This window comes from Stigmatopora nigra, chromosome 1 (genome assembly GCF_051989575.1).
Source record: "Stigmatopora nigra isolate UIUO_SnigA chromosome 1, RoL_Snig_1.1, whole genome shotgun sequence".
Classification (NCBI taxonomy): Eukaryota; Metazoa; Chordata; class Actinopteri; order Syngnathiformes; family Syngnathidae; genus Stigmatopora; species Stigmatopora nigra.
The window spans coordinates 7,557,501-7,572,139 of NC_135508.1; the positions used below are offsets into that span (position 1 = coordinate 7,557,501).

The window sequence follows — 14,639 nt, forward strand, 5'->3', positions numbered from 1 at the left end:
ACAGGGAGTAAGCCAAAAGAAAGACTCCAGGTATGCAAGCATTAAGCATAAAAACCTGACGTATCATGAAGTTGTATTTTGTCTTACATTATTTCTGCCTTTTTCATTTTCCTTTTTCTTTATTAATCCATTGTCTAGATCTGCAGTGGAGATGATTCATCATCTGGCAGGCAAACAGATTCCCAACATTTCTCACTGTCAGACATTTTCTACAGATTTACACAAGCGTACTCTCCAGCTGCTCCAACAATATGAAGCCATATTTGCTTTTCTCAGGTAAACTTGTCTAACACTGTAATTCATGTCCCATGTACTGAGCATGTGGTGGGGAGGACTATCACAAACAATACGTTTGTGAGTCTATTAATCACAATTATCGTTTGTTTTAGTTCATTAATCAGCTCAAGTTATTTTCAGAGCATTGGAAGCAAAATCTATATCGTGACAAAAGTTAGAATATGAATACAATCTAACTATGGTTGTCAAATGAATTGATCTTTAAATTGCTTTTTAATTGTTTGCCCAGTGTACAGGGAGCTTGTTTGAGTCACATACGACCTGAGTATCTACTGGATAGAGAAGAATTCAACCATTGGTGGTCCCTACAGGTAGTCACACAGTCATTAGCTCTCAAAATATGACTATAAAAATAAGAATAGTCTTCAATTGACAATATCCATGCACCCATGGACTTCGGCAGAAAAGATAAATTTATTTTGGTGCCTTTCTTGACCCGAGCCCCACATTTTGGAATTTGACAGAATGTCTGTGTCAATCAAGGCATAATAGTGCAGCCATGCTGTGTCCTTGCAGACATCAGTGATCGTGGTGAACACATTTTACTGTAATCTTCATTTTAAAAGTCATGTGATCTGCCAGAAGTTGTTTTTGTACTCGTTCATTCCAAGAGCGAGTCAAATCTTCATTAAGCAAACTTTGCTGAGTTTCTCCTTTTTTGTTGTGGCCGAATGTAATTTTGCCGTGTAAGAAAAATGTCTCGTATACTGTACTCATGCTCATTTTCCATTTGATCCATCAATTTCTTAGTGAATCCCAAAGTTAAGCAAACACTTTTGCAATGTTTCCAAACTATTTTAGGTGTCAAATTACTAAGCCACAACAATAGCATGTTATTTTCTGGTGTGGGTTAATGTTTATGTGCAGTAAATATGGGCAGTCAGCACCATTGTTGAGGGAGATGTTGTTTCTCATAGAATGCCATTAAAGCTCCAGCTACCACTAATAATATGTTTGTTTGTTTCAGTCTGATACGGAAGACCCTGTTGTGGACTTCAACTATGTTGACTATGAGTCTGTGAGCAAACGATGTTGGACTGATTTTCTCCTCCAAATATATAAGGTGGAAAAAGTATTTTATACTTGATTTCCTCACCTTTTTATTATATTTGAAAGTATTTTAAAGGAAATATTTTAAACAGAAACTATTTTATCCATCTGTGCCAATGCATTGCATATGCGTCCACGCAGGTCTTGGTGTTGTGTCGCGTATCAGACAGAAGTCAAAACTTGAATAAAGTGAGCCATCAGAAAGGTGAAGATGGAATTCCCAATATTCAGTCACTGCCCAGCAACCTCTACTCTCGTCATGAGCTTAGGATTCTCTCTTGGCTGAATTCTCACTATCATAACATGAGGGACACTGTGTGGGGTTCAGGTACAAATATTTATAATCAAATCAGTCCTCTTGGAGTGCTCATATCCTTTGCCTTAATCTGTTTTATTGATTGGAGAGATTTTCCTGATTTCAGGTACTGTCCCACCAGTACGCTGGATTGTCAATTTTGACTTGGACTTGGCTGACGGTCTTGTTCTTGCTACTTTGCTTGCTGCCTACTGCCCATACCTGGTCAGTGTGTGTGTGTGTGTGTGTGTGTGTGTGTGTGTGTGTGTGTGTGTGTGTGTGTGTGTGTGTGTGCATGTGTTTTCCTTTTTTTAGGCTAGAATGTGTTGTCTATCAAAAGGTAACTTTTGCCTCCACTTTAATGAAATAGTCTCTCTCAACCTCCTAAAAAGCCTCACCTTTATACTTTAAAATCTCACAGTGATAATAATAATATAAAAGTTTATATCACAATTGCGCAAAGTTTTACTAAAATAGTTGTTTTTCCCATTTTTTTCATGATGTATTTATTGCAGGTCTCAAGCCACTTTCAAAGGATGTACCCAACCAGTCACACCCTGGAGCAAATTCTTCACAACAACATTATTATTGTCCAGGCATTAACTATGCTTTCTCTCAACATGGATCTAAAGGTACAACAATTACTATGTGACTGAGGTTCTCCCCTCCTTTTGGATGTAATCCCAAATTTCCCTTTGACCATATCTCCAAACTGTAACACTTGAAGAGGCGTCTGACCTTTTATATCCAATGTAATCGGTTATATATTTGTGTGTGCAGCCCACAGACTTGTCAGATCCCAATCCAGTGCAAATGCTGATGTTGTGTGTTCTTCTATATGAGAGGCTTCCCCAATACAAGCCCGTGAATACAATCTTGTTCTCTGGAAGCCTAAACAGGACCTTGAGTAAACAGGTAAGACCTTTGTTTAATGACTGTGTAATGATGGAAACTAGTTGCAAAATATTGATTGACAGATTGTGTGTCTTGTCAAAGAAACATTTAAATGCCTAAAGGTGAAAGGAGTTGAATGTGTTTGCTTGATTTGTGTGATGCAGGTGCATCTGAAAAACCCATCCAGTTGCCTTGTCAAATATCGGGCTTTACTTCTAGGACAGAATGCCAATCTTTTCTCTGTGGCCGATGGCTCTACTGTCACCATTCCTCCAAAGTAAATATGAACTCCCAAAATCCCACACTAATGATTTATGCTAAAAGTCATAGCCTCACCCAAAAATGTGAGGTGCAGTAAAAATGATTGTTGTCAAATTATAAAAGAACATGTGTTGTCTTCACAGTGCAAGCACTGATCTGACTATCCAGTATTGCGGCTCATTCCTGCAGCCTAAGGAAGCAGTTCTATTATTGATATCTACCTCAACTTCTGCCCGACAAGGGTCAACTTTGACTTTCAAAGTGAACACCTGTGTTAGTCAAATCACACCCACCGTAAGTCGTAGCATTTTATACTGGATCAAACTGGCATTGGTTTAAAGAGAAACTCAACACTCACGATTTTCAGTTAAAGATACTGATAGTCTGTACACATTCGACAAAGATGAGGTTTTTTGGTTTCTCCCACATTTCATTGCCAGTCTGTGACTAGAACTGGAATCAAACATTTCAAAATTTCTGCCTCATAAATGTTTGTTGCATTGGCCAGAATTTGAACCTGCGTCTTTATTATAAACCTTTGTTGGAACCACCAGGGCTAACTAAATTCTCACAAGCATTTGTTTGTGACTATTTGGTAAATCAATCCAAAATAAAACAAAAATCAGAATCTACAGGATCTTTTATAATAACAACATATTTATATTATTCCAACCTTCTTACTTTATGTATCCATCTCTCTTAGAAAAGTATCACATGTAAGATTCCTTGTTATGTGCTGAAAGTGGTTCAAGTTCAAATAACAAACTCATTTAATGGGCAAGGTGACTTCAGGTAAGTGTTTAGATTTAAGAAATGTTCAATAACTTGGCTCCACAGACAAACTTTTGAACACAACTGCTCCCGTTTGCTTTTTCAGTGTGTTGACGATAGAGTCAAAAGTCAACCCGTTGGAATCGGAAAAGGAAATCGACAAACTCGTTCAACAGGCGTTACTCAAAACCAGGTAATGATAGAATATTTTTATAGTATTTTAATGGATGACATGTGAGATTATTTTTCCAACTTTCTAAATAATTCGAATGTTTATTTCTTTTCTGTGATTTAAAAAAAAACTTCTTTATTTTAGGAATGAGAAGAAACCATTAGAGAGAAGTTGTCATGAAGAGTTGGCAGGAAAGAAATAGTTTGCCAACACAATCAACAGGGTACACAAATGTGAGTGGGTATGACAATGTGATGGCTGTTTTTCTGTGTTTTACAGGAGGAGATGGTAGCGAGTTCATCAGCACAGTTATCAGTGTTAATCTGAAGCCTGGCGAGTCAGACACACTTATCCTTCACTTTCTTCCCTTCTCTCCGGGAACCAAGTACTGTGCTGTATTGCTTACTTGTCCCCAGGTCAGTATTGTACCTGTATTAGTTTGTGTAAAGACTGACTGACTCGACTATAAATTCTCAATTTGATGAAGAAATATGAACTTAGAAGACCACTTTTAAAAAACAACAACATATATATACTAAATATTAGTGTGCGATTTTGCATTTTGGGGACAGAGCTCTGAACAGAGGTGTCCCGGTGGGTTCGATCCCAGGTTGGTCCTCATGGACATCTACTGTAAAATCTACCATTTCTATTGATTGAGTCCTTGATGTCCTAACAGATCATGTGTAGGGTAAATTCCTGTGTAGTCATTTACAACAAGCGTATGTGGTTGTCCAGGTCGGTGATATGGTCTACTTGGTGAAGGCTACTGCAGATTTGCCTCTACCTTCACCTCTAAGAGTCAGGCACAGTTCAAACATATTCACCATCCCTGGTAACTCTGGTGAGAAACTTCATCAAACTATTTTATTCTGTCCTGCATGATGGACCAGTGGAGCTAATCAAGATTAGCTATGCTTAGTGAAAAAGACTTGCGTAGTGCTCAAAACGTGTGATTAGCCAAGATTAATTAATTGCATATTATTTTTTTTAAAGTGCTGCTGCATATACTCCCAGTGCAATAATCGCATTACCGTATTTTCCTCACCAGTTGGCCCTGGGAGTTGCGTATCAGCGCTGCGCCTGCGCTGTACTGTCGGAGAGACATGTGAAGAGCTGATCCGCCTACCCCTGATCAATTCATCCTGGGAAAACTCCCTGGCTTTGTGGGCTCAGCACAGGATGAGTGCCATGGAACTTCAGAGACGGATGATGACTTACACTTTGCATAGCAGTAGTGTGAGGGCGAGCATGGCAGCATGCATGCTTTCAAAAAAGCAGGTACATATGTACTCTGCGTACATGTTGGAACAGTGGTGGGCTATGAAATCGATACCTAGGCATTCAGTGGGGACTTGGCTGCTTCTAAAAACCCAATATTAAGTCATAATCATAAAACCCACCAATTCTATCCAATAAAACTATAACAGTACGGAACTGTCCCACACAGCTCACTTCAAGCAATTCAATCAATATTTGTAGTACACTTGGGAAGATGTGAGTATCATTTTCCATTCCAGGAAGAAATTATTTTCATCATCATAAGAAAAAATGAGTGCATACTACTTTTTGGAGGCTGACAGAAAATGCATGATACAATTAGTTTCTACAATTAGGGATGGAGGGCAAAAGTTTTATTCTGAACAGAAAATTATGCTATTCATATTTTCTTGCAGCACCAGTTCATGCATATTTAATCTGGATATGCAAACGCAAGGTTTTGTGCAAATCATTTGCTGCCTTATACTTTAATACTGCTTACTGTGAATGAAAGTGATCAAAAATAACCCTGCTATTCTCCCATATTTGGCAAAAAACAATGTTTTATTGAATGACCTCATGTGTTTCCCTCTGATAGAGCCAGATGAAAGATGTTGACGACAAAAACGGGGTAGTATATAGTGTGAATGTTTCATTACCTCGATACTTCACTGTACCCAGCACTGTGACAATGCCTATAAGAAAAGAGACCAACATATGGAAGAATCCTTCAGGTACACACATTTGTGTTGTAAAAGCTCAATGGATTTTATTGTTAACTTTGTTATAGGCCACATTACCTTACAAAATGTCTTTACAGTTTACATTTCCTTGTAACAGTTTCATTCAACCATGTATGTCATCATATTTTCCCATGTAGATCTTGATTGTGTGGAAATACCTCTGCGTTTCAAGGCAGACCGTGTGGGCCAGTTCTCATGTCAGATGGTCCTAAAGTCCTGCTACGATACCAGAGTCTACTTGATGGAAGCGCTCGTTGCCTCACCGGTACATACTATGCAAAGGCGCTTTTGCAAATCTGTGAAACTAGTAATGTTACCTTTCTGGCTACTGAAGCACTGACAGTGTTGCCAGATATTTCCCAACATGGTGTTTAAAGTAGATATCTTTACACACTGTTGTTTGTCGTCTATTGTTAATTACTATCTTCTGTTTTGTTTGATCGTCCCGTTTCTTTTAGAAATGCTTGCTCGGAAACGTAAAATAAAAAGTAGTGATTTGTTACAGGGAGGATCACATCACTTGGACTTTAGCTCACCTGCTCAGCATTCAGTCACACAAGATTTACCTCTGGTGAGCTGTTGATCGACTATTGCTTCTTTATTATATACAAATATGTTTGAATCAAAAAACACAAAGGGAAAATGGTATTTCATTGTTTTCCATTTCTTGCAGCATAATGAGACTAGCCATGACTGGACCTTGAAAGCTGAGTTATGTGCTGATGGATTTTATGGTCCTGATGTTCTCGTTGTGCCAGCCGGGACAAGAGCTTGTTACCCTCTGACTTTTCATCCAGCTACACAAGGCATTGTCATGGTTAGTTTTCCTAGTTCTCCAATTCACTGTAAGTCAAGTACTGTCCCGACACTTTGAATTCGGTGGTACGCGCTGAGGTTTTACTTGTATGTGAAGTAGATTATATGACTGGGCTCAATTAAAGTCCTAGCTCACCCTATATGCTATAATAAGTCAAATTCCATTTTATAAGTGAAGTTTGAAATGAATATGTGGTATAAAATGTTGAGCACAATCGCTCCTCCTTTAGGGGAAGCTGTCTTTGCTTAACAGCTACAACGGGGTGGATCATGTCTTTACCCTTCGAGGAGTAGGTGAGCGACCCTTGCCTGTGGAGCACGTAGTGCTACGCTGTCCTGTTGGCAAGACCACGCACAGAGAATTTAGTGTACCCAACTACAGTCAGAAAACACTCTCACTTCAGGTTTGTTTTAATTACATCACTTAAGTGCAAGCACCATGCTTTTCTTGTACATGCTTTTCTTTGTCCACATGTACTTCACGTGTATATAGGTGGTCACAGATATACCCTCTGTCAGTGGAATCGCATCGTTAAAGGTTAAACCTGGTCAAAGCTCCGTGTACACCATGGCTGTGTTGCCACGGAGACGGGGAATGCTATCAGGTGACTTTTACTTCCTTTGGTTCATTTGATTAGCATTCGATTTGAAGCAATTACAGCAGAGGTCTAATGAAAGTCAGATGTTTCTTGCAGGTTGTCTATCATTTATTGAGATCAATCGAACTAATGAGGGGGACAGTGACAGAGGTACTCTACTTACCCTCTAATATTTCATATATACACATATATACATATACCCATGCTGTACATACTGTATATGCAATCAGGAAATAATGCCGGACTCTATGAGGTCTTCTACACGCTTGAAATACATTGTGAACCAGAAACACCTGTGAAGAATATTAAAGTGCAGTGCACCGTTCAAGTAAGTTTAACCCCACTTAGTGGTAACTTTTCTTTCTGAAACCAGAAATCATCTAATTAGATTATGTTTGCAATATTGCCGGTTTCTAGAGCTCAGTTGCTATAGAGATCCCTGTTAATAACCCAGGAGGAGAACTTCTTATTCTCATTGTGGACCTGGAAGGTGATGACTTATGTGGAGCTGGCTGGATTTTGATCCCCCCGCTTGAAACACTGAACTACAAAGTAACATTTTCCCCTGGAAAAATAGGGAAGAGAAAAGGCGGGTGAGAAACTTTGTATTTTTCTGCCATACGTGTTCTGTGGATTTCCTACTTTAAAAAAAAACTGCACAGAAATACATGAAGTTATGATCACAAAAATAAAACCTGCCATTTATCAGTTTTTGCTATTTAGTTGTTCTAATATGTGGGTGTGCGTGTGAACTGCGGTCTCTTCATGCTTTGTGATTGGTTGATATAGTCAGGTATGATAGCCTTTGGCAACCCAGCAACCCTGGTGCGGATCAGCACTACAGGCAATGATTGGATGGCTGTTTGAACACAAAAGATTGGGCAATATATTTCTAATGACAATATATTGTAACAATACTCAAAGGGGAAAAAATTATTGAAGAATTGTAAAACATTGATGTGCATGCGCATAGTGTGCCAGTGATTGAATATGCACAGATACTAATGTGGATAAAGATGCAAGAGATTTCCTCCATTTGCCATTTAATGTAGAAAACAATGAATCTATAATTGTATTGTCATTATTTTGGGATCTTCTGTTTCAGTGTGGTGTTCCACTCTAAATCAATTGGAGAGTTTTGGTATCAGCTGGATCTTTATGCTATTCCCTCTGCTGTCGTCACACTCCCACAGACTTGCTGTCCATTGGGCAAGTAGGTAACAACACAAACACACTCAATACATTGATCAGAGTGTAAGTATATCTTATATATCCACAATTCGCCAGTTAAAAGGCTGATTGTCCTACAACCCATTGTGTTTTTTTTCCCTACTTAAAAATACCACCATAGTAAGGAATTCATAAATAATTTAATAAAAGGACATAATATAGAGCAAGTGTTTTGACTATTTAAAATATTTTGTACTTTTTCTTCATTAAAAAGTTGTTTTAAAGTCATGCTGTACACTTAAGGTTACACAATTCAAAATATTTATCTATGAAGTCCGAATCATAGCCCTTTTTAATTCTCTGTTCAATTTGACATGCCATTACAAGCAAATTTTATTTTCTGGGGTTTTCTTAATGTTTTTGTTTTCCCCAGATCGACTAAACAGTTAATTTCAGTGGTCAACCCCACAGCAGAAACAGTTGAGGTGATGGTGAGCAACAGTAATCCCAGGAACTACACGCTGGAACTCGGTTCAGAAAGCACTGTTAGTTCTTTTTTTTATTATTATGCTTTCTCCTTCTACCCACATTTCACTGCTCGCAATTCTCTTTGGACAACATGACTTTATTGACTCTATTTACTTTTTATTTTATCAGATTGAGCATGTGACAACTATTATTGTTGATATTGCTTTTATATCATCCATCAGACCTTTCAACCTGTTTTTTCACTTGTTTATCTACTTTCATCCTTTTCACTCTTGCTATTCCTTTTCAAAAAACATACATTTGACTTTGTGAACAAACATAATTACGTTTATTTATTTATTTATTTTAAATCCAGTGTTAGTTACTCTGTACACAGAGCCCCAAAGAACAATCTGGATTTTCACTAGACATAAAAACAGAGCCAAGAGATTTAGGTTTTCATCAGTACATGACACTCTTGGTAACAACTTTCAATTTATCATTATGAAAAAACTGATGTATAGTCATTGTGATTAGGTCATGTGCATGATAGTTAGTAAATCACTCCTGACTGACTTTGAAGATATTTTACCCTGTCCCATCTGTTTTTCAGCTGACAGTGGAACCCGAATCGGACATCCAATTTGGGGTTCTCTTTATTCCATCTTCTATTGGAGAGTGTAACCAAGGAGGAAAGTTAACTTTGACCTCCACTCAGGTGTTTACAAACATACAGTAAAAACAAATCAACTGTCAATATGATGAATTTCTCTCTATTCTGACTACATTTTGTCATTACTAAATTGGTTAAATAGGTGCATTCTAGCTAGATCACCATCATGACAACCTTGTCTATTACTAAATTGGTTAAATAGGTGCATTTTAGCTTGACAACCTTGTCCATTCTAACTGTAGTTGCCGCAATGGAGCGTGTTGTTATTTGGCCGAGGTCTTGCACCCGGGCGGGAGGACCCGCTGAGCATCTGCACCACAGTTGATTCCAGCAAGGGCCTAACCATACCGTTCACAAACCCTACTGATTCCCCAGGCACACTGACAATCACACTGACAGGTCACATGGTGCCACTTGGCCATTTATATTCATCCCTTTGACTCCCAAACAGACATGCTCATCATCACCTATTCTTATGTATATTTTTATAGATAAGGACCCAAGTTCTTCCCCTGATTTTGTTCCAGTGGCTCCTGACAAGGATGTGTTTTACCTTTCTATGAGCCAATCAGAAGGTGTGTTTGCTATGTAAACAACTTTACAAATATTAGTTTTTTTGTCATATGCTGGAGAGGATCCATGTTATTTTATTATGTACTTCAGTTAAGGTGATTTGAGTTATGAGCATCACTTGATCCTCATTTCAATAATCTGACCTCTGTAGACAAATTTTAAATGGTAGTTATTTTCCACGTTTATTCGCTGGGAATAAATGGAATGATTTTTGTATACATCTTACTTCAGGAACTGAACAAATATGCATACCAAAGTAAAATTTATATTTCTGTGATGGCTTTATCGCAGGTATTCAGATAAGTGAGGGAGCCAGTTTGGATGTGCCAGTGGTATTCACACCAAAGTCCATGGACCAACAATATGTCTGGCTAAGCATCTCTTTCACACCCCTCAAAAAAGTTGCAAGTGGGAAAAGGTGGGTTATATTTTCCATCCTGTGTGCATCTCTACAGCACTCTGGATTGGCTACAACTTTAAAGAGATAGTAAAATTCTCCATCTCAGTATTGCAAGTGACAACATTATATTACATAGGAGATCTTTTGTTTCTTGTATTTAAGAAATTCCTCATTGAATGCTACCATGACAGGCAGCATTATTGGTGTGACTTATTTCAACAAATTTTCAAGAGTAAAATGTTAAGCATGAACTCTAATCTTTACTAAACAGGGCAAAAAAGAAGCAAGCAACCCTCTGTTGGATTTACCCTATCTTTGGGATTCCTGTGAGAGTGCTTATGGACAACTTACCACTTTGCGTGCTCCAGTGTGAGGCCGGTTGTCAGCAGGAGAAGAAACTTGATGTCCAGCTGAGCGGATATGTCTCAGGAACTCAAAGTGAACATAAAGGTGTGGTATACATTCATGCATTTTTATCTATTTTTCCATACATGTTTATCACACCTGTTCTATTTGCTCAACCATTTTTTTTTTACTTAATTCCAGTTTCCAATTTGACGGTTGAAGACTTCCAATGTGAGGTGCGTTTTGAATGTGAAACTGAGGACAGCCTTTCCGCTTGCGTCCAAGAAGCAAAAAGTGACCCTGAGACTGGCATTGTAACGCTTACCATCAATCTGATCCACAATCCAGTCAAGCAATGCAGGTGCTCGCACAGAAAAGCTTCATGCACATAGACAACAGGCACCCAAGCACAGTTTTGATTGATGCAGATACACATAAACACACAATCTCATAAATGCTAACAGCTTGACATTTTATCACCCATTTTCATATGGATCAACACCTTCAGAATGTGATAAAACATTCTACACCCTCCATGAGAAAGCAAATATGGAATCAGAAAAGATTTTCATTATACAGACATACAGCAGGAGGCAAGTATTGATTCAGTGTGTTCATCTTTGTAACATTAGAGATGACACGCCCCATAAACATTGCATTCTTTTCATGCCTCATCTGGTTTGCCTGAATTAATTTGTTACAACCTATTTGCCCTGGTGCTCGGACGTTTGGTCGCCGGTCTTTTGGGCGCCGGTCCTTTGGTCGGCGGTCTTTTGGTCGCCGGTCTTTTGGTCGGCGGTCTTTTGGTCGCCGGTCTTTTGGTCGCCGGTCTTTTGGTCGCCGGTCATTTGGTCGTCGGTCATTTGGTCGTCGGTCATTTGGTCGTCGGTCATTTGGTCGTCGGTCATTTGGTCGTCGGTCATTTGGTCGTCGGTCATTTGGTCGTCGGTCATTTGGTCGTCGGTCATTTGGTCGTCGGTCATTTGGTCGTCGGTCATTTGGTCCCCGGTCTTTTGGTCCCCGGGCTTTTGGTACCCGGTCTTTTGGTTGCCGGTCATTTGGTCCCCGGTCTTTTGGTCCCTGGTCTTTTGGTCCCCGGTCTTTTGGTCCTCAGGCTTTTGGTCCCCCGGTCTTTTGGTCCCCGGTCTTTTGGTCGCCGGTCTTTTGGTCCCTTTTGTTTACTGTTGAAGCCAGCTATCAAAATTATATTCATGAGAGAGTTTAATATCTGAGAGAGAGCATCTAATATCTAAGAGAGAGCGTTTAATATCTAAGAGAGCGTTTAATATCTAAGTACTGTTTAATATCAAAGTACATTTGACCGGCGACCAAAAGACCGGCGACCAAAAGACCGGCGACCAAAAGACCGGCGACCAAAAGACCGGCGGCCAAACATCCAGTCACAATTTGCACAGTTTTGATTTTTAAGTTTGCTGACCTGAGTCAACAAGCAGAAATGTAGGGACGAAGCACCAATTTCGGCTTAATTACAAAATAACTCCTCACAAGTGGTGCTGAAGCCTTTTGGGGGGCACCAGTTGGGGACACCAATGGCAGAACAATGACAAACCATTTTGCTCCCCGTAATTTCAGTTTTTCAAGTTCAGTTCTTCCTTTCCCCTTTCAAAACTTGAAATCACAGTTGTAGAGATCCAATCTAAGAACCAGCCAAGATCTTGTCTGCAATAAAGCATGTAGCACAGAATGTCTAAGTACTACTAAACCATTTTACTGCAAATAACATTACTGCCACAAATGCCCAGTTCCTGCTCTTCCTGTGCATTGCATTACGCTTCCTGCTGAGAGATTAATTTATTCATCAGGCTTGATCTTAATCTGCAAACCCATTATGCACAATGCAATATACTCCGACAGGAGTCGATACCTTGGGAGTTAATCCTTTTTGTGTATGTGTATACAGCTGCTCAGCAATTCTCATGGTACACCATGTGTCGGGACAAATGTGGGAGTTTTCTCTCGATGTCATCGCCACAGAGCCTCAGGTTGATGACTTCATCGACACAGACGTCACCGAATTTGGCAAAACATCCGCGGTGGGCTTCTACTTGACCAGCACAACTAGGTAATATTTCCCTGCCTGCATTCATCTAAAACGGTGTCATTTTCACTGTATATCAGGAATTACTACAAGCATCTGGTAAAGGTCTATGATTGCAAACTATTGATTTTTGTTCTGCCTGCCCTTAGGAAATATAAAATGCTAACTACAATTATTGATTGCTAACATGTTTTCACACTTTTTTTTAGTGAATCACAAGTAATAAGGCATTGTGATTTACCTTTAACGTTGTTAAAGTCATCATATAAAACGGTAACCACTTACAAAGATTAATAGGAAAATCCTGTTGTTTTTTCCTGTTTATTATAACATTTAACATACAGAATGTTTTATTTTTAAGTTGAAAATGAAAGGGCTATAAGTTTGTTTTTCCATCTGTGTATTATCAATGTAAATATTCAAACGTAAATTGTCACAGGAGGCCAGCGCCATTTACAGCGACGTTCCAGCCAGGCAGCAGCGATGAGTTTGCGGTAACTCCGAGTTCTGGGATGTTGCCACCATTGGACTCCAACGGTGCCCTCATCAATGTGTTCTTTACCCCCGCCATCAAAAATAAGAGGCACAATGCAAGACTTATCATTGAGGTATTTCAAAACAAGAATTACTAACCACTTTCATTTCTGAGTTGAATGATTCTCAACTAACTATTCACTACGATAGGCATCGGGCATGCAGTGGAAGTATGACATCAAAGGTGTAGCTGCTCACCCCTCAGTATCCTGCCCCAAAAACACAGCTCCAGTACCCCAAACCAATTATGTAGCAAGGAATATTCGTGTTCCGGCCCTGGCCAATTCAGCACCGCTGAAATTTCGCAAGTAACTGCTAATCATTTTTCCTTCGGTGGGGGAAGGACAGTCAATTTTAAGTAGGTAGTACTTTTTTAAAAGGGAACCTATGTTAGTTTTACTTATTTTAATAGCAAATAGTAGTAATTAGTACTATACTAGTACTATAATGAACGTGTTTTATTTTGACAAGTGGGTGCCAGGAGGTTCAATTCCAATGCAGAGTGAATTGAGGATAGTCAGGATGGGAGATGAATGAATAATTAAATATAATTTGACTACCTTGCTTTTGATTTTTTTCAGTTTTTATATTTGGTGGAAAAATGATTCTTTTGAACATGCTTTAAGCTCGCAGACTTTGCATTAACGGGAGCCCTTTATTTAGACATAAGCACCTATGCTTTTTAGAAAATCTAACTTTTTTACTTAGTCATTTAAGTTGTGTGATTTAAAATCATACCTTTCACAACTTGGCATCTTTTGGAACTGAGAAATCATCTTCAATAAAAGTCGCTACATTGGCTATCTCTTGCTTCAAAATACTAATACTGTCACACCAGATGGAAAGGAAAGATCACTGATAGAATTTGAAGACTGTAAACAAACCGAAAATTTGACCTTAGCTGTTATCCCTTGTACAAATAAGACATCATATTGAATTGTATTATCCGTTTCATTGAAGTTCTTTTTTTGTGTAATCTCAATTATTGCATTTATGTACACTATATAAGCATATAGTATTATACTGTATGTATATTCATGTGTGGGTATGTATGGATGAGATCATAAAATGAACAGGTGATGTAACTACAGGTGGCAGGTAAACAGATTGTTGTGTGTGGGGGTGAGAGAGAGAGAGTAAGTGACAGATGATATCTGATTATTACTTTATTACCTGACTTCATTAACATATTTCATATCCTGCTGTTACAATTTCACCGATATCAGACGACTGATGTGTGCACACACACACACACAAAC

The 14,639-nt window shown here is 38.8% G+C and overlaps 1 protein-coding gene across 1 annotated transcript in view; it reads left to right on the forward strand.

Moving 5' to 3' along the window:
* LOC144205838 (cilia- and flagella-associated protein 47-like) overlaps positions 1-13,939 on the forward strand; it is a 26,413-nt gene extending 12,474 nt beyond the window's left edge. Inside the window, exons 32-67 of the mRNA XM_077730463.1 lie at positions 1-30; positions 139-276; positions 527-608; positions 1,265-1,360; positions 1,489-1,675; positions 1,770-1,867; positions 2,158-2,274; positions 2,423-2,557; positions 2,701-2,813; positions 2,941-3,091; positions 3,501-3,589; positions 3,675-3,761; positions 3,885-3,928; positions 4,017-4,156; positions 4,479-4,584; positions 4,792-5,021; positions 5,599-5,734; positions 5,881-6,008; positions 6,249-6,314; positions 6,417-6,560; positions 6,790-6,963; positions 7,053-7,164; positions 7,255-7,308; positions 7,389-7,486; positions 7,576-7,751; positions 8,264-8,371; positions 8,762-8,873; positions 9,410-9,514; positions 9,712-9,868; positions 9,961-10,044; positions 10,334-10,460; positions 10,714-10,892; positions 10,989-11,148; positions 12,709-12,870; positions 13,286-13,454; positions 13,531-13,939. The exon at positions 1-30 is cut by the window's left edge and continues 42 nt beyond it. Coding sequence (XP_077586589.1) covers positions 1-30; positions 139-276; positions 527-608; positions 1,265-1,360; positions 1,489-1,675; positions 1,770-1,867; positions 2,158-2,274; positions 2,423-2,557; positions 2,701-2,813; positions 2,941-3,091; positions 3,501-3,589; positions 3,675-3,761; positions 3,885-3,928; positions 4,017-4,156; positions 4,479-4,584; positions 4,792-5,021; positions 5,599-5,734; positions 5,881-6,008; positions 6,249-6,314; positions 6,417-6,560; positions 6,790-6,963; positions 7,053-7,164; positions 7,255-7,308; positions 7,389-7,486; positions 7,576-7,751; positions 8,264-8,371; positions 8,762-8,873; positions 9,410-9,514; positions 9,712-9,868; positions 9,961-10,044; positions 10,334-10,460; positions 10,714-10,892; positions 10,989-11,148; positions 12,709-12,870; positions 13,286-13,454; positions 13,531-13,692 — 4,456 coding nt within the window. The 3' untranslated portion in view covers positions 13,693-13,939. The remainder of the gene's footprint in view (positions 31-138; positions 277-526; positions 609-1,264; positions 1,361-1,488; positions 1,676-1,769; positions 1,868-2,157; positions 2,275-2,422; positions 2,558-2,700; positions 2,814-2,940; positions 3,092-3,500; positions 3,590-3,674; positions 3,762-3,884; positions 3,929-4,016; positions 4,157-4,478; positions 4,585-4,791; positions 5,022-5,598; positions 5,735-5,880; positions 6,009-6,248; positions 6,315-6,416; positions 6,561-6,789; positions 6,964-7,052; positions 7,165-7,254; positions 7,309-7,388; positions 7,487-7,575; positions 7,752-8,263; positions 8,372-8,761; positions 8,874-9,409; positions 9,515-9,711; positions 9,869-9,960; positions 10,045-10,333; positions 10,461-10,713; positions 10,893-10,988; positions 11,149-12,708; positions 12,871-13,285; positions 13,455-13,530) is intronic.
* The last annotated feature ends 700 nt before the right edge of the window (positions 13,940-14,639 follow it).